This window comes from Macaca fascicularis, chromosome 13 (genome assembly GCF_037993035.2).
Source record: "Macaca fascicularis isolate 582-1 chromosome 13, T2T-MFA8v1.1".
NCBI lineage: Eukaryota > Metazoa > Chordata > Mammalia > Primates > Cercopithecidae > Macaca > Macaca fascicularis.
This window is the reverse complement of record NC_088387.1, coordinates 47,417,417-47,434,337: the sequence shown is the minus strand read 5'-3', so window position 1 is coordinate 47,434,337 and position 16,921 is coordinate 47,417,417. Positions and strand designations below refer to the sequence as shown.

General features: G+C 54.2%; 3 protein-coding genes across 31 annotated transcripts; 1 reads left to right on the top strand and 2 right to left on the bottom strand.

Moving 5' to 3' along the window:
* The first annotated feature begins 897 nt into the window (after positions 1-897).
* TLX2 (T cell leukemia homeobox 2) lies at positions 898-2,433 on the top strand. Its single transcript, XM_005575502.5, has one exon. It carries the CDS (start codon positions 2,020-2,022, stop codon positions 2,431-2,433), a length of 414 nt encoding a protein of 137 aa, XP_005575559.4. The 5' UTR covers positions 898-2,019.
* A 2,920-nt stretch (positions 2,434-5,353) lies between these two features.
* DQX1 (DEAQ-box RNA dependent ATPase 1) lies at positions 5,354-13,345 on the bottom strand. 3 transcript variants are annotated; one of them, XM_005575503.5, is made up of 12 exons: positions 13,264-13,345; positions 12,625-12,880; positions 12,152-12,345; positions 11,075-11,459; positions 10,491-10,718; positions 10,302-10,401; positions 10,042-10,200; positions 9,766-9,957; positions 7,185-7,304; positions 6,826-7,016; positions 6,310-6,500; positions 5,354-5,819 (listed from the first exon to the last, which is right to left on the bottom strand). In XM_005575503.5, the coding sequence occupies exons 1-12, from the start codon at positions 13,311-13,313 to the stop codon at positions 5,663-5,665; spliced, it is 2,223 nt and encodes a 740-aa protein (XP_005575560.3). In that variant the 5' UTR covers positions 13,314-13,345; the 3' UTR covers positions 5,354-5,662. The 3 variants fall into 3 exon arrangements, with proteins under 3 accessions (XP_005575560.3, XP_073867577.1, XP_073867578.1); XM_074011476.1 differs by lacking the exon at positions 7,185-7,304; XM_074011477.1 differs by lacking the exons at positions 5,354-5,819; positions 6,310-6,500; positions 6,826-7,016; positions 7,185-7,304 and adding an exon at positions 9,270-9,435.
* A 433-nt stretch (positions 13,346-13,778) lies between these two features.
* On the bottom strand, positions 13,779-16,886 carry AUP1 (AUP1 lipid droplet regulating VLDL assembly factor). Of its 27 annotated transcripts, none has more exons than XR_012422149.1 (12): positions 16,700-16,805; positions 16,482-16,619; positions 16,252-16,402; positions 15,875-16,059; positions 15,541-15,613; positions 15,372-15,445; positions 15,058-15,124; positions 14,854-14,956; positions 14,598-14,717; positions 14,338-14,489; positions 14,067-14,247; positions 13,779-13,962 (listed from the first exon to the last, which is right to left on the bottom strand). XR_012422149.1 is itself a non-coding variant. In XM_045369021.2 (12 exons), the coding sequence occupies exons 1-12, from the start codon at positions 16,747-16,749 to the stop codon at positions 13,926-13,928; spliced, it is 1,269 nt and encodes a 422-aa protein (XP_045224956.1). In that variant the 5' UTR covers positions 16,750-16,805; the 3' UTR covers positions 13,779-13,925. The 27 variants fall into 27 exon arrangements, 12 of the variants coding, with proteins under 12 accessions (XP_045224956.1, XP_005575564.2, XP_045224957.1 ...); XR_010580624.1 differs by having other exon boundaries at positions 14,374-14,489; XR_012422157.1 differs by having other exon boundaries at positions 15,377-15,445.
* Between the last annotated feature and the right edge of the window lie 35 nt (positions 16,887-16,921).

Genomic DNA, 16,921 nt, shown 5'->3' with positions numbered 1-16,921 from the left:
CTCTGTCCCATTTATGGTTCACCTCCTCTAGACATAAGGCTTCGGAGAACACTGGAGGGCTGGTAGGGCTGGTGGACAGAGCTCACTCTTCTTTCTCTTCATCTTCCTGCCCAGATGCCCAAATATCATTCCTGGTTCCCAGGGGAGAAAAGACCCCCTCACCCTGCCCCAGGCACCAGGCTGCCGGCCCATCTGCTGGGGAGAAAGGAGGGGGCAGAGTCTTTCCCAGGGGATCCTGAAGAATCAGTTTGAAGATCAGTGCTCCCAGGGAGATCCAGCTACTAGACTTCCAAGGCATTTCGGTTCACACGGGAAACCAGCAGGATGGAGCTGAACAGCGGGATGGGCTGGGGACCAGGGTAGAGGGCTGGCACAGCAGAGTAAGGTCCTTTGGCTACCACGTGTCAGAGGTAGGCTGAGCTGCTCATTGGTGCCCACCCGCCATCGCCACCGCAGGATGGTAGAAGCGCCCCCCTCTCTGAGCCCAGTCTCACCGGCTCAGAGGCGCCAGGGCCCCCCCGGGGGCCGGGGCGGGCCGGGGAAGGTAATGTAATTCCGGCCCAGCTAACCCGATTACGGCGGCCTGCACCGGGCAGGGCGGCGGCGGGGGCGGGTCTAAGGCTCAGGGGCCCGTCCGGCGGGGGTCCCATCCCCGGGAAGGACGCAGAGTTCACACACTCCCAGCTCCTGGATCCACGGCCAGAGGTCACAGGGTCACCAAGCGGCTTGGGTCTTTCCCCACCTCCCTTCTCTGACAGCTCCAGGCCGTTTTCTGATTTTGGGTGGGGTAAAATGTTTATGGGAAACAAGGCGGCCAGGATCCAACCAAGGCCTCAGTGAGGTCCCACGTGTCCCTTGTGGCGAGATTTCGCCCTCCCGCCGTTGAGGAGGAAGAGTGTGAGAACAGACTTCCTAGGCACAGAATGGAAGGGCGGAGTCCTGCACTGGGGACTCCCTGCACTTGGGGTCCGGGGTAGAGCGCCAGCCCCAAGAACCCACCGGCCTGATTTGGCCGGGGTTGAGCCATGGTCCAGTTTACACGGATTTCGGAAAATCGAAATTCTAAGAAACACGGGACATCAATTACCGGTGCGCATGAACAGGGCTGGGGGGGACCTGCAGGAGAGGCCGGAAGGCGCACCATGGTCGCCGGCCCAAAGCGGCCGTTCCCCGCCCTTAGCCCCTGCCGTCCCCTTCCCACACCTGTTCTCTTCCTGGGCCTGCAGCTCACCGGGCGCCGTTCCCCAGCCGCTTCTTACGCAGCCGGGAAACCACAACGAGATTTGGTCTTCGAGGGCACTTAGGCGGGGACCACAACGAATCCAGGAGTTGGCCAGCAGGATCCATCGAGAGGCGAAGAGTGGGGGCTGGGGGAGGAGGCACCTGCGCAGGAAGCCGGTGAGGCGGAGGCAACCCAAAGGCGGAGGCCAGCAAGGATGGAGGCGCGGTGAGCATCTCCGCTGACTCAGCGGCCCATGCTCGGGCCCCTCCCGCGCTGAGCCTGGTTCCTAACACCCTGGCCCCCTGTCCCCCGCCCCGCACATCTCCACCAGCCAGCCTTCCCCCTGCGCTTGGCGCAAACAGGCGTCCCTTCCCCTTTAACTGCTGGGCCCCGCCCCTGCCCTACCCCCAGCCCCCACTACCCACCCGGGCCGATCCGTCAGTCACTGCCCCAGCCGGAGCTGGCCAACCCTCTCCACCCGGGACTTGGGCAGCGGCGCCGGCAGCCCAGCGTCTATTTGCGCTTGAGAGCCAGCAAGAAAGCTCCAGGGGCCCCAGCCGGCCGTGCTCCCCCGGGATGCAAGTCCCTGCGCGGACGCCCGGCAGCGGCTGGCACGGGCGCGGCTGCTCCGGGTGCACAGGGATGCTGCTGTTCTGGGGACCCCGGCGCCCTGCCTTGGCCAGCCCCGCGGGCCCCTGAGGTCACTGTCCGGAGCGCGCCGCCGCCGGGCTTCTGGAGCTGCCTGAGGCATCCTCCCCAACCACCGAACCTCCGGCGGTTCTTCTCGGCCCGGGCCGATGGAGCCGGGGATGCTGGGTCCACACAACCTCCCACACCACGAGCCAATCAGCTTCGGCATCGATCAGATCCTGAGCGGCCCCGAAACCCCTGGGGGCGGCCTAGGTCCGGGTCGCGGGGGCCAGGGTCATGGGGAGAGTGGGGCGTTCTCGGGTGGATACCACGGAGCCTCGGGCTACGGTCCCGCTGGCTCACTGGCCCCGCTGCCCGGCAGCTCCGGAGTGGGCCCGGGCGGCGTGATCCGCGTCCCTGCGCACCGCCCGCTGCCTGTGCCGCCGCCCGCGGCGGGGGCGCCTGCAGTGCCTGGGCCCTCGGGTTTGGGCGGCGCCGGAGGCCTAGCGGGACTCACCTTCCCCTGGATGGACAGCGGCCGCCGCTTTGCCAAGGACCGGCTCACGGGTGAGGTTGTCTGACCCCTCCAGTGTCACGCCCGACTCTGACCCCGTCTCCTCATCTCTCAGCTTTCTGCTCCAACTCAAGGACCCCTTTCACACCTCCCACTAGATCCTCCCAGGGGATCCTCCCCCAACTCGAATCTCTGGGTCCTGCCTCCGAGAGGCGATGGGGAGGGAGCTGCCGTCGGTGCCCGCGCCCTCCTTTGCAGTCCCACTGTCCAGGCGCGGGGAGGGTAGGGTGAAGTTACAGGGGACGCCTCCCTAGCATCTCAGGGGAAGGGCCTTTCTTGGCTATAGGGCTCGGCTGATGCTTAGGATCCGGGTAAGGGCAGGGCGCGGGAGCTCTGAGGCCTGGACAGCGGCGCGGCCTTCTTAGTGGCACCTAGGGCTACCCTGCAAACCCTGCCCTGCTCTTTCTTCCTCCCGGTAGCTGCGCTCTCGCCCTTCTCTGGGACGCGCCGCATAGGCCACCCCTACCAAAACCGGACCCCTCCGAAAAGGAAGAAGCCGCGCACGTCCTTCTCCCGCTCACAGGTGCTGGAGCTGGAGCGGCGCTTCCTGCGCCAGAAGTACCTGGCCTCTGCGGAGAGGGCGGCATTGGCCAAGGCCTTGCGCATGACCGACGCACAGGTCAAAACGTGGTTCCAGAACCGACGCACCAAGTGGCGGTGAGGCGCGGCGCGGGCGAGGGCGGACGGCGTCCCCGGGCCGGGCCTGGTGAGAAGCGAGGCGGCGGGCAACCCCGCTGACCCCGCGTCTCCCTTCCCCAGGCGCCAGACGGCGGAGGAGCGCGAGGCCGAGCGGCACCGCGCGGGCCGGCTGCTCCTGCACCTGCAGCAGGACGCGTTGCCACGGCCGCTGCGGCCGCCGCTGCCCCCGGACCCTCTCTGCCTGCACAACTCGTCGCTCTTCGCGCTGCAGAACCTGCAGCCCTGGGCCGAGGACAACAAAGTGGCTTCCGTGTCCGGGCTCGCCTCGGTGGTGTGAGCGACGCCCGTCCGATCGGCGTGGAACGCCGGGCCCGGAGCGGTGGAGCGCGCGGCTGCCTGAGCACATGGTCTGGTGGCAGCCGGGCGCGTGAGGAGCGGCAGGCCTTGAGGCTGTCGTCGAGGGCTCCCCCACCACCGGCTGACTCCCAAGCCAGCGTTGCGCAGATGCACGGTCCGCTCAGAGGCGGCCCTTCCCGCCATTTTTCACTTCACTGCAGTTAAGCCGCCGCTGGAACCTGAGGCGCCGAGAGGGCGGGACCTGCAGGACAGTAGCCAATGAGGTGCGGGGAGGGGGCCGGGCTGGCCAATGGGAGCTGCTTTCCTGAGGGACTCGGAATTCTCCGGCGGGTGGTCGGGAGCTGGGGCTCTGCGGGGCGCTAGCGGCATTGCGCGCGGTGCACGCTGGGTCCGTACCAAAGGTGTGAAGGAAGGAAGACATCTACCACTGCGAAGTCATGGAGGGGGTGCCGGAGAGCGAGAGGCTGGCTGATTGTGACCGGAACCAGAGGGTTGTCCACCCCGGGCATCATCCCTCAACTGTAAAATAATCGCTAAGGATTCCTTCCTGACTTTGAGCCTCACGTTGTCATGTGTGTTCAGCCTGCTGGCAACATCCTCCGGCAACACGCCTGGGCAGGAGGCGAGTAGGATACTTACACACCCAACGAAAGAGAAAATCTAGAAAGAAAATCTGGCTCTGGTGTCACATAGGGACAGAGAAGGGAGAGGAGGAAACAGTGGACAAAGTTAATGGGCCCAGTGGAGTTAGGGTGAAGAGAATTTTGAAAATAATTTGGAAGTGACAAGCTTAAGAAGAATCAAAGGTAATTCCACGACTGGAAATGTGCAGCATCAGGAAATCAGTGGTGCTGTGGATGATGAAAGGGAAATTGGGAAGATTGGAGCAAGATTAACTATACAGGCAAAACTAAATGTTATACCTAGAGAAAATAAATCCTGGAGAAGTGCCTTTGAGGGAGATCAACTGACATCCACATAGAGGTGGACCTAGATAGAATGAATGAGAACAGATAGAATCTCTGAGGGAGGGCACTCTGAGGAGAAAAGCCGAGTTCTAAGGACTAAACCTTTCCACCAAATTCGACAACCACGTTTGCAATGTGCAAGATGATGGAGAATACCTAAGTCAATAGTCCAAGGCAGGCCGGGCACGGTGGCTCACGCCTATAATTCCAGCACTTTGGGCTGACGTGGGAGGATCACGAGGTCAGGAGATCAAGACCATCCTGGCCAACATGGTGAAATCCCCTCTCTACTAAAAATACAAAAATTAGCCGGGCATGGTGGCATGTGCCTGTAGTCCCAGCTACTCGGGCAGCTGAGGCAGGAGAATCGCTTGAACCTGGGAGGTGGAGGTTGCAGTAAGCCGAGATCACACCACTGCACTCCAGCCTGGGTGACAAAGCGAGACTTCATCTAAAAAAAAAAAAAAAAAAAAAAAATTCGAGGGCAGAAAAGGGGAAGGGAAGGAGGAGAACCTAGGAAGAAAGAAAGGAAAGCATGATGTCTCTGAAGTTGTTCGAAAGACTTCAGCTTGTCGGTGTGTCTGGGCTGCTGGGAAGCTTGTTAATAGAAAGTCTAGTTAGGGGATGGTTGCATTAGCCTTAAGGGTTAAAAAGGAATTGGATTTAAGTTGTATGAGGAAGGGAAGAATTTATCTGATTCCTCTAGCACCCCCATCCTTTGTCCCCTGGAGACTGGTGCACTGTGACAGAGGGAAGAGAGGCCAGGCTAGAGACCAACCGTAGTCAGACAACTCATGCCTGTGCTAGTGACAACTATGTTGATCATAGAATGAAGGCCTGACTGGAGATGGGAAGAGGCTGCAAACTATAGTTGGAGGAGCTGGCCCTGGTTCTTTACTGTAGTATCATCGCTGATTTATGGATGTTGTATATGGCACTGCAGGACCAAACTAAAAACTGGCACCACAGAAAAATCTTTTATAGACCACAAGGGAGTACAAGAATGGGTTTGGCAAAGTTGAGAGAATGGGGAGCATGTCAGTCCCTCTCCAATCAATAAGAGAAGGCTAAGGAAAGAGTCCTTCCCTATGTAGACTGTGGTTTACCCCATTCTCTCCATTCCCAGCCTACCATTTCTTGGGACTCACTTTCCAGGGTTTATATTTAACCCTAAACTTTGGGCTTCTAAATCTGTCTGGGTGCTTTGGTGCCACCCTGAGGGAGAATCTAATGTGATGAGATGAACCCAGCTCCATTCCATAGGCAGGCAGGTCACTGCAGGACACAGGGATCTCTGAACTCCTGGACTGAGGATGATTCGCTCCCTGCTGAAGAATCTGCCATTCCTTCCCTTAGCTGGTTCAGGAGGTCTCTGCTCTCACTGGGAGGCAAGTTACTCAGGAAGTATGGAGGGGCCAATTCCACCAGCCTAATAGAGAGAGTCATAATTAGATGATCTGCATCTTCTCTTTCTCTGTCTCTTTTTAGAGACAGGGTCTTGCTCTGTTGCCTGGGCTGGAGTTCAGTGGCATCATCATAACTCACTGTAGCCTTAGACTCCTGAGCTCAAGTAATCCTCCCACCTCAATCTCTGAAATAGCTGGGACTACAGGTGCACACCACCACACCCAGCTAATCTTTTTAAAATAATTTTTGTAGAGACAGGGTCTCAGTATGTTGCACAGGGTGGTTTCAAACTCTTAGCCTCAAGCACTCCTCCTGCCTAGGTCTCCAAAAGTGCATCTTCTCTTATGATGCAGACTTTTAAACTTCTCACCAGCCCTTCCACAATTCCTTTCTCTTCAGATCATGTTTTTACTAACCACTAAGATCCCTTCTTCTGTCTCTCTAACTCCCCAGCCATAATTTTGGCCCCAGGGAGAGGAATAGGCAGTGTAGGAGGATGTCAGGGAACTCACATCTGTGGTTCAATCTCAGAAACAATGGAAAGGCAGTTGTCTTTGGATATGGTGAAATTGTGGTAGAGCACCCACGGTGGGGGTCTGGCAGGAGCTCTACGACTTCGGTAGCAGCAGTATGAGGAGAGCTGGGCCACATGCTTATGGGTTAGGAGTAGGTAATTTCCAGTCCCGTCTGTGTCTCTGGCCACCTTATTGAAAGGCAAAAATATTGATGGAATAAATAAAAGGGAAGAGGCAGACAGTAGAAGAAAAGAAAAGGGGACTGAGAAAGAGTAAGGGTGGTGAGAGTATTAAAAGTAAAGCATTACCTCTAGGTGTTGTCTGGTCTCTACTATACCTCATGGCATTTTCCATAGCCCCTTGTGCCCCAAATCCTCAAGGGAAAAGTCCTTTCTGGATCTAAAGAATCTTTTGAATGGCCACCTGGACCCTGATTTCAAAGTGGCTTACCAATATTTGTTCTCTTTGCCTTTTGCTCCTTTGATCATCCTCACCCCCACCCTTTCCTCTAACCTTGAGAAAGTATCCTGACACCAGTGCTTTCTGAAGGTCTCTGCGATTCTGCTCAGAGCCAAAGGCTGGTAGGGACAAGGGAAGTTCAATTCGTTGCATGAGTTCTAGGAGCTCTCTCCGAAGTTTATGGGCTTGGCACAATGCTGCCCAATTCAGACCTCGAGCCTGGCACCAAGCCTCATCTGCTCCACCTAGGAGAAGAAAGGGACCAGCTAAACTAAAGTCCTTGAGACCCCTGAAATAACCCAACCCTTAGCCAAAGGTCCTCCTCTTTCTGAACATAGAGATCTGTCAGCTGGCTGCATAACATTTCCCCTCTTTGGACAATCTGGGATTCTATAAGAGGATGCAGAGCTCACTTTGTATAAAGGCTTCATACACCTGGATCAGAGAACTGTGGTCACCATCTGTGTGTTCCAGGGCCCGACGCAGGGCAGCTTCTTCTGCACTGAGTGGAGGACGGGTAAACCCAGGGGCAGCTGGAGGCAGAAGAGCGGAAGGTAGAATCTGCCATTTGGGAAATGGGAAGGGATAGTAGTAAAGGTGGAATGCTGAAAAGGCCGAAGTGTCCCTTTGGGAACTTTATTCAAAAGACAGATAACTTCTAGGTGTTATGCACTTTATTAAACGTTGAGGATAAACAAATGAAATACAATCTGCCATCAAGGAGCTTCAAGTCTGGTGGGAGAGACCAACAGGTAAGCAGACTTGATAAGCATGATAGGTGTTTGTATATGGTACTGTGGAAACAAAGAGGAGGATAACTAATCAAGGCTTTAGGTGGTGAGGATGTGAGTGATGTAACAGAAAAGGATGAGGACCCTTGGGTTAGTATTTGAAATTTGAGTAGGAATTAGCAGAGTGGAGAAGGGGCAGGGAGTATGTTTTAGACTGTGGCAACAGCATAGCACCTAAGTTAATAACATAGCATATTTGGGGAACTGCAAGCCATCTGGGATGGGTGGAGGGAATGAAATGACATGTTGCAGAATGGCAGGAGATAAAGCTGAAGAGGTAGGTATAGGTAAGGTCATGAGACCCTGGAGTACTGAGGAAAGGAACTATCTTCAAGGTAAAGAGTAGCTGTAGAGGAAGAGTTGTGTTTTTTTGTTGTTGTTGTTTGTTTGAGACAGGGTCTCACTATCTTGCCCAGGCTAGAGTGAAATGGCGTGATTATGGCCCACTGCAGCCTCAACCTCCCAGGCTTAAATGATCCTCCTACCTCAGTCTCTTCAGTAGCTGAGACTATAGGTACATGCCACCACACCCGACTAATTTTTTGTTTTTATAGAGACAGGGTCTCACTATGTTGCCCAGGTTGGTCTCAAACTCCTGACCTCATGTGATCCTCCCATCTCAGCCTCCCAAAGTGCTGAGATTACAGGCACAAGCCACCATGCCGGGCTGAAGAAGAGTTTTTAAGTAAGAGAGTCCATATGTCTGAAAAAGTTCACATTAGTAGTTAGGAGGTTACTGAGGAAATCCAGCTGAGCAATGAGGAGGACCTACCATTGGCAGATCCTGCCTACCATATTCACTGGAAGTGAATATGGAGAAGGGCAGATGAATATATATTTACTTTTACAAGATAAAAGTGAAATAACCTGGAGAAAGACTGGTCTAGAGTGATGGTAGCAGAGCAGCAGGATAATAGTATTATCTGAATCTGAGACTCTAGAGAGAGGAAAAGATTTTGTGGTGATAGTGGCGAGGGAGTGGTTTAATAGAACATTCGAGTTCAGTTCTGAGCTGAGGTACTGTTAACTATTCTGGTAGAAATGTCCATCGGGGCTGGGCGCCGAGGCTCAGGGCTGTAATCCCAGCAGTTTGGGAGGCTGAGGTGGGTGGATCACCTGAGGTCAGGACTTTGAGACCAGCCTGGCCAACATGGTGAAATCCCGACTCTACTAAAAATACAAGAATCAGCTGGGTGTGGTGGTGCATGCCTGTAGTCCCAGCTACTTGGGAGGCTGAGGCACGAGAATTGCTTGAACCTGGCAGACAAAGGTTGCAGTGAGCCGAGATCATGCCATTGCACTCCAGCCTGGGTGACAGAGTGAGATTTTGTCTCAAAAAAAAAAAAAAAAAAAGAAAAGGAAAAAAAGAAACGTCCATCAGGAGTTGGGGTATGCTCTCTCTGTCTCTCCCTCTCTCCCCCTCTCCCCATCCCTCTCTCCATCTCTCTCTTTCTCTCTGTCTCTCAGATTCAGAAGAATGGTATTGGGTGAGAGATACAAGGCACAAGGTTTGGAAATGTTAAGGCTAAAGGTAGAACTTCAAACCATGGTTGTGGATAAACTTGCTCAGAGAGTTCAGGGAATAGAAGACAAAAGAGGCAAGAATAGAACCCTGAGGACCAATTTACAATGGATAACAAGAGGACAAAGAGCTCGAGGAAAAGATAAAGGGGATGGCCAGAGATGTAGGATGAAAACCATGAGGAGCAGCATTACAGAGGCCTAGGGAGGAGGCAGTTTCGAGGTGAAGCGGTCAGCAATTTCAAGTATAAAAGAAGGTCATGAATAAGGGCTCAAAAGTATCCACTGGATTAGGTACCTGGGAGGTCACTGGTGAGTTGAAAGCTGTTTCACTGGCATGGTAGACCTGAAGCTGGAGTGCAGTAGGTGAGCAATACACCAGTTAGAATAGGATAGAAATCATGCTGCACAGCTGAAGGGGAGGATAGGGTTGAGGAAGAGGAGTGTGTGAGTTTTAGCAATAACAGATTAGGAGAGATTTAAGCATGCTGGGGGCAAGAACCAGCAGAGAAAAAAGGCTAAAGAGACAAGAGGGAGATAGGTGACTAAGCCTGGTTCTTTAGGCATTGTGAGGGGTGGCAACTGGAGCAGAGAGGAAAGGGCTAGCCTCAGGAGCACCAAAACCCAAGGGGAAGGGCTGAAGTGGCTGCAAGAGCTACAGATTTACAGCAGGGATTTATACCTGTGAGCATGGCAGCCAGGGTGAGCATCTCGTCCACACAGTCAAACTCGCATGAGGCCAGCAGGGCTTTGGCCAGCTCAGGGGCCAGAGGGAATTCTGATAGTATGACGCCCAGATCTGACAGGTCCCCATCATCATCCAGGGCTGCCAGATAGTCTAAATCTTCCAGGGCTTGCATCAATGCTTCTGGAGCTGGTGAGGAAACAGGGCTTACAGGATGTGAAATTTCAGAACTGGGTGATCAGATGGCAATACTTGGGCAGGAGAGGTACTCACCAGGCTGGTCCAGGAAGTGACACTCCCCTGGCTCTGCAATCTGTCTCCTTTTTAGTAGTAACACCAGGGAGCTCAGATTCTCCTCACACACCCTGGGTTGGGGCAATGGTGGAGCTTCTAGTTCTAAGAAGGACTTAGGATACAGGCAGAGGCAGGATCCTGAGGGGAAAAAGACCTGGGAAAGACCACTGTAGATTTCTCAGGGCTTGCATGTTGGTGACTCTTGGGTTTTTTATTTCAGTGAGGGCAAAGGCTCTTACCTGGTGGGAACCCTCTTGCTCGCAGTCGTCTTGCCTCTGCCTGACACTTGCTGATTGGCCTCAACACTTGGAATTCTGCTCGGATCCTAGGATTGTAAACCTGTTGCCCGTGCCCCAACCAAGGCCAAGACAGATCAGAGTGGGCCATTTCTGTCTTTACTACCCCACCGCCATCTCTCTCTCACTCACACTTCGGAGCTCCAGTCCTGAGTCGATGACATGTTGGATGGAAGGGAGGGAGAAGGAGAAGTCAGCCAGCCAGTGAGTGACCACAACCTTTCGGGCATCCATGTCCTCATATACAGCCTGAACGGCTTGTCCACAGTCTGGGTGAAGGGGCAGTACTCGTGGTGGAAGCCTTTGGAGAGGCAGGGACTCTACCTCCCTGGACAAGGATTCACAGCAGAGGGAAATTTCCTGAGGAGAAGGGTGGGACATTAGGGCAGTTCTCACCTTTTTGGGGTCACAGATCCCTTTGAAAGACTGTTGAAAGTTACGGCCCTTCACTCTGAGAAAATGCAAATACTCATAAAGTTGAAGATTTTATAATTTCAGAGGTTCACTGAATCACAAATCTCTGCATTAAAGGGAATAAAAAAGTGAGTGGTAAACCTCTTTACTCTGAAATCCTCAAGTTTTTCTCTGGGACCCCAGGGGAGAGTAAATACTGCAACTCTACTGTTCCTAACAGGCATTGCTCCCATTCCCATTCCCTAGGACTAGAAGATGATGAGTACCTCCTTTTGCAGGCTTTTTTTTTTTTTTTTTTTTACCTCCTCACTGGGCAGGTACACTAGCACATCTCCTGGAGCCTCCTTCCGACACAACTCAAGCACTGCTTGGCAGGCAGCTTCCACTCGATCAGGGGGGATGGTGTCCCGGTAGATGGGGGAAGGTCTCTCACCAGCCTCTCTGGGTATATGCACAATAGGAGGATTGCCCCAGAAAGCTCGGAGCTTAGGTTCAAGGGCTGGGTCAGTAACCACAACCACTCTGAGGTCCCCCGGAAGGTTTTCCAGTCTGGCATCTTGCAGTAGCCCCTGGAGTGAATCTGATGCCACCGACCGCTCCTGAGCCTCATCTAGTATCAGCACGCCCCAGACTCCAGTGCCCCGGGTCGAGGCCACCTCCTGCAGAAGCAGCCTGTCCCAGCAGAACCTGTTGACATTGGTAATGGGCAGAGGAATCAGTGTGGACACTGACCAGCCACACAAGCTCAGGGGAACTTCTCCCCAAGGGACCTAGATTTTGATATTGAAGGTCAGAAAAATATGCTGTGACTTCCTGAGCCTGTGGACCCATAACTGTGACCCCATAACCCCACTGAGAACACTTTGTTCACAAGGTATACTCCAACTGGGAAGTGACATTTTTCTGATGAGAGTTAGGCTGAATGTCTGAGGCCCTGGCTGGGATTCAAGGGCTTAATTTAGCCATTGTACCATACACAATTTAGAGTGAGTGGGAGTCAGGCACGGTGGCTCATGCTTTATACTTTGGGAGACCGAGGTGGGCGGATCACTTGAGCCCAGGAGTTTGAGACCAGCCTGGGCAACATGGCAAAAAATACAAAAATTAGCCAGGCATGGTGGTATGCGCCTGTCATCCCAGTTACTTGGGAGGCTGAGGTGGGAGGATCACTTGAGCCCGGGAGGTTGAGGCTGCAGTGAGTTGTGATTGCACCACTGCACTCCAGCCTGGGTGACAGAGTGAGACCCTGTCTCCAAAATAAATAAAATAAAAAAGAGTGAGTTGGGCTGAGGGAGGGTATGGTGAGATGCCAGAGGAATGGGTTTGTTTCTACGGAGTGAGGGGAATTAGATTTGGGTAAGGCCTGCAGAGGCCCCCACCTGAGCAGGGTGTTGGGCCCTGTGCAGTCCTCCTGGGGGATGCTGTATCCAACTTCATGACCCAGGGTCAGGTCCATCTCATCAGCAACCCGCAGAGCCAGGCTCCGGGCTGCAAGAGGGTAGGGCTGCGTGACAGTAACCTGTCCTTTCTGGAACCCTCTGGCCAGCACAAACTCTGCACACCACTGAGGGATCTGGGATAGAAGTAGGGAAGGACAACCAGTGAGGAAGTTGTAGGACTTCAGTCAGAAGTGCTCAGGGAACTATGGCCACTTTAATCTTTCTATATTTGGGGAGTCCCCTGGTCTTTCACCAGCCTCCTGGGCCAGCCTAACCCATCCCATCTCTCTTTGTTCACCTTCCTCATGACCCCACGAAGTCCAGTATCCCCCGTGCCCAGGGAAAGGCCAATTCCCTAGCTCCTCCCTTTGTCCACTCCCAGAATCAGCCTGCCCCTACAACCCCCACCACACCTGGGTGCTCTTGCCAGAACCAGGCTCCCCAGACACCAGCACCACTCCAGTGGGGTTACTCTCCAACTGCTCCAAGAAGGTAAAGCGAGCAGCCCAGATGGGCAAGGTGTGGCGCTGCTCCAGCAGCTCATAGTAGCGGGAAGAGTAGGGAAGCCCATCAAAGGGGTTCACAGCCAGTTCAGATTCCCCAGGACTTGGGCCATACTCTTCTGCCAGCCTGAGAGGCTGAGAGGCCATGGTGGCTCTCTGGCAGGACCTGCAGAAGGCAGAGCAGTCAGTAAGGTCATATTTGGTGACTGACACCATCTTCCCACCTCAGCCCTGATCCTTAACCTCTACCTTTAGTTGATCATGCTCTGGGGCCCACCCTTCCCAGCATTTCCTGCCAGGAAACAGTGCTAGGTATTTTCATAAGGGGCTACTGAGAGTTAGTCGACAGTCCCTATAGTCAGGTAGTAGAAACCTGCCTGATACTAGTACTGTCGGCAGGTAGTAGAAATCTTACTTAGGCAGGGGTCCTCAAGGGCAGTAGAAATTATGTGAGACCTAGTAACCTGTGGGAAAGTCCTGAAGGGAAAAGGATAAAGAATATAGGGGGTGGGGAAAGGAACAGCAGTCCAAGTGATCCTGGATTCAAACCTGCTTGCAGCTCTAGGACGCGTCAGGACGGCAGCCAGCTCCAGACCCATGTAGTCACCACCAACCCTGACCGTGTAAGTACAAAGGTAAATTCCGGCTCTACCTCAGGGCTAGGCTCAAACTTCAAATCCTGAAGCCTGCTTTTGGGGTGGGGCTATTTGCTCCACCTTATTTAACCTAGTCAGGAACCTATGGAAAACAGGCTCCAGCCACCACACTGAGCATGTGTGAATGCTACAGATGATGTGTAGTGTGCTTGTGAAAGGCATGCTGGGACTTGTAGTTTTGCAGCAGCTTCGTCCAAAACCTGGGCTGATCACCCAAGCTGGGTCTTCAGTTCAGTTACACTTCCTTAATTTATCACTCATCGCTTGGCATGAGGAGTTGATTTTAGACAGTTGCAGTCCGACTACCCCCTTCAAATGTACAAGAAGACTCTCACCCCCATCCCCCCAAGCCAAGGAATAAGGAACCCACTCACAGGGCTTTTGAGACCCAGAGAGACAACATACACCTTGAATGAAAACCATGAATTTAATGTGATATTGGGGGAGCCTCATCCTTCCCTTTTACCACCCACCCATCCAGCCTGTTGTGAGTTGGGTGAGGGCTGCCCCCAGTCTCCGTCCTGCGGCTCTGGGTGCCATCCTGTTCCTTTGAGCTCAGTCAGCCTCCTGGGCTCGTCTCTCTGTGAATCTCCTGTGGGACATAGGGAGAGACATTATTCAGGCTTTGCCATAGTAGCTCCATAATTCCATTCTCCAATTTGCCCCAACTTATTCATTGCCCTCTAACCCCCTCACCTTCTTGCGTATTCATATAGTGCTTGCTTGCGCTCCTGCAGGCTCTCCTGCCGGGCCCAGGAAGACTTGGCAAATGTTAGGGCTGTTGGCTGAGGGGTCACCGGGCCAGAGCTGGGGAACTGAGGTGATCACAATGTCAGAGGGCTTGCGGAGTCATCATCATTAAACACGCATCGAATGCCTACTTTGCAAGAGAGGCACTATGCTAGGGTCTCAGGATCAAAAAAGAAAGGTCAGGGATAAGGGAGTATGTAGCCTGCCCCCAACTCACCGCAAGACTTGGATCTGACCATTTCCTGGGTCTCACCTTGGGGGCAGAGGCTGTGGGTAGGGACTGAGTTCCCTTGGTGATGTCTTCAGGCATGAAAGCTACGGCTCCCTCAAGCAGATTAGTGATAGTCAAGTCTACACAGCCAGTCTTGGCTGAGGAGAAAAGAGAAGGGAGTCCACTCCTTGCTCACTTTCTTCCTTCACAACCCACTTTTCCTCCCTGTGCCCAATCTCCCGGTGTGGGGCCACCCTTTCCCATACCCAGGTCTCTCTGGATGACACCCAATGGCACATGGGGCAAAACTTCCTTAACTCTCTGAGCCAGAGTTGCCAGTTGCACATCAGGAGAAGTACCAGGGGAGGGAGGGAAAGAAGACTGGGCTGTGGAAAAAGAAAAAAAAAGAAATTCTGGTAAGTAGAGAACTAGGAGAGGCTAACTAGCACAGGAAAAGGGGAGGAATCACAGTAGGGTGAAAAACAAAAAACTCCAAAGCTGTAATGTATAGAGACCACATACCTGACTGGGGGCGCAATCTGGGGTGTCTTTGTCGCTTCATGTGTTCTGCTTTGTCAGCTGGAGTGAGCCGTGTCCCTGTCTGGCCCAATTCCTTGGCCACCAGCTAGGGAGAATTGGAAGACTGGAAGTGTCAAGATCTCAAGCTTTCCTCCCTCTCCTCCTAAGTAGGGACCCCACCTCCACCCTGCCTGTGCACCCGACCACCTGTTGTACACGGAGCGCAAACTCCTCATTCGCTTCCCCTAGTTGGCGATGAACAGGACGAAGCCACCTGCAAAAAAAACAATCCAGGGCTATGTTGTGGGCACCCAGGGTAGAGGCTGTCACCATTCCCCGCTTTGGTAACTCTTTGCATGGTGAGGGTGGGAAAATAGTAAATACTGTAAATACTTTGTGTTGCTTCTGTGGTAGAACTCTGATATAAAGATCTACAAATGGACAGGGCAGAGGCCACTAATTCCTTGACCTTGAGGTGAGCCTCTCCCCAGCGACCAAAATGTGAGGGCAGTTAATAATACCTTACTTGATACACCGTGAAAGGGACGAAAAGTGACCACAGCAGTTCTGAGACCCAGGAGGCGTCTGACACCGTCTGAGGGGAGGGCATGAAGTGAGGCCTAAGCCAGGGCCAGGGATGGGAAACTTCCCCTCCAAGCCCCAGAGATTCCTTGTTCAACACACACTCACCACAGAGACCAGGGGTCTCTGAACTTGCAGGGTAAGAGGCTGTACCACATCTTGGATAGAAAATGGCCAGGAACTAGAAGAGGAAGGAGAAAGTAGGATGGGAATCCAGCCAGGCTAGTCAACAGATCATAGGTGCCTTAAAACAGGCAACTGTCAAACTCTACAAGCACACAATTGAAGAAAGAAGGCATTCAGGAGAAAGAACTAAAAGTGGACAGAAAGGAAATGAACTAGAGATGTTGGGGGCTAAGGGCCGAAGAAGGTTGTAAAAACTCAAGGGCCCACAAGCTTGACCACCTACCCAGTTGGCACCCGATACCTGTGCTAAACCCACCTGAAGCGCAGGAGCCCCTCCCGGCCATTGGTGGCCTCTTCCTCAGGGAATAGCAGCAGAGGAGTGGGGGGAAGCCTCGTGGAAGCACAGAATCTCTTGAGTGACTCCACCAACTCCCCCCGCCCATCCATCTCCATGAAGCCCCGAGACCAGCACACAAAGCTGGGGGGACTATTAAGTAGAGGCTGGGAACCAGGAGAAGAGAAAGCAAGAAGAAAAAAATTGAGGAAAATGAAAAAAAATGACATGTGGGGTAGAGGATCGGGGTTAGGGGTAAGGCTCAGTATCCTCCATGGGGAACGCGAGTGGGACAGGGGGGCCTTCAGCTGGGCCCCAGGGAACCGCCCCGTGGCGCTCTCGGCCTCGCTCTCACTCACGGTGCTACAGGTGGTGAGCAAATTGACTATGTTGTGGTCGAAAGGTGTCACGTGGTTGGAAATGAGGACCCTGACACTGTGATCCCGGAGTCCGGAGTCCTCCTGCCGGGCCACGAGCCCCAGCACCGCACACATGGTCCGCACTACGAACCTGGGGACACAGGCGGTGGTGACTGTGTGGCCTCGGGCCAGGCCCAGCTTTGACACTCCCCAAACGCCCGCGTCAGAACCTGCGAAGGACGCTGTCTGGCAGCGCGCAGCTGACCAGGAAGACGTGAATCCCGAGAAAGAGGCGCAGGACGAGGAGGCAGAACCCGACCGGCGCGTAGAGCAGCAGCGCGAGCAGCAGGAAGCAGTCACCCGGGAGCCTGGGGGCGAGAGGCGAAGTGGTCGGGCGCCGAAGGCCGAGAGGACGCAGGGGTAGGTCTCTTCCCGCCGGGTCTCTTACCGGTGCGAGTCAAAGAGCCGCTCCGGCCCCGGCCCTGAGGGAAGCTCCATAACTGCTGCTTCAGGAGCGCCCAGCCGTCGCCGCCGCCATCTTCGCGCCCGGCCGCAGGGGCTCCTGGGAAGGCGGAGTCTTTGGGCATCCGCCCGGGGTGACAGGACCCGAAGTCTTGAGGCGCGCCGGAAGGGCTAGCGGTCCCAGCATACCCTGCGGCCCCTTGGGCCG

What these genes read in the sequence shown, in the direction of transcription:
- TLX2 (XM_005575502.5), top strand. Translation starts at nt 2,020, where the DNA reads ATGGAGCCGGGGATGCTGGGTCCACACAACCTCCCACACCACGAGCCA.
- AUP1 (XM_045369018.2), bottom strand. Translation starts at nt 16,749, where the DNA reads ATGGAGCTTCCCTCAGGGCCGGGGCCGGAGCGGCTCTTTGACTCGCAC. An exon ending in CCAGACAGCGTCCTTCGCAG is followed by an intron (nt 16,403 to 16,481) that starts GTTCTGACGCGG and finishes CTGTGTCCCCAG; the next exon opens with GTTCGTAGTGCGGACCATGT. An exon ending in TGTCATCCAGAGAGACCTGG is followed by an intron (nt 14,490 to 14,597) that starts GTATGGGAAAGG and finishes TTTTCTCCTCAG; the next exon opens with CCAAGACTGGCTGTGTAGAC.
- DQX1 (XM_005575503.5), bottom strand. Translation starts at nt 13,313, where the DNA reads ATGGGTCTGGAGCTGGCTGCCGTCCTGACGCGTCCTAGAGCTGCAAGC. An exon ending in CGTCCTAGAGCTGCAAGCAG is followed by an intron (nt 12,881 to 13,263) that starts GTTTGAATCCAG and finishes TGCCTTCTGCAG; the next exon opens with GTCCTGCCAGAGAGCCACCA. An exon ending in TCTGAGATTGAACCACAGAT is followed by an intron (nt 5,820 to 6,309) that starts GTGAGTTCCCTG and finishes TCTCTCTATTAG; the next exon opens with GCTGGTGGAATTGGCCCCTC.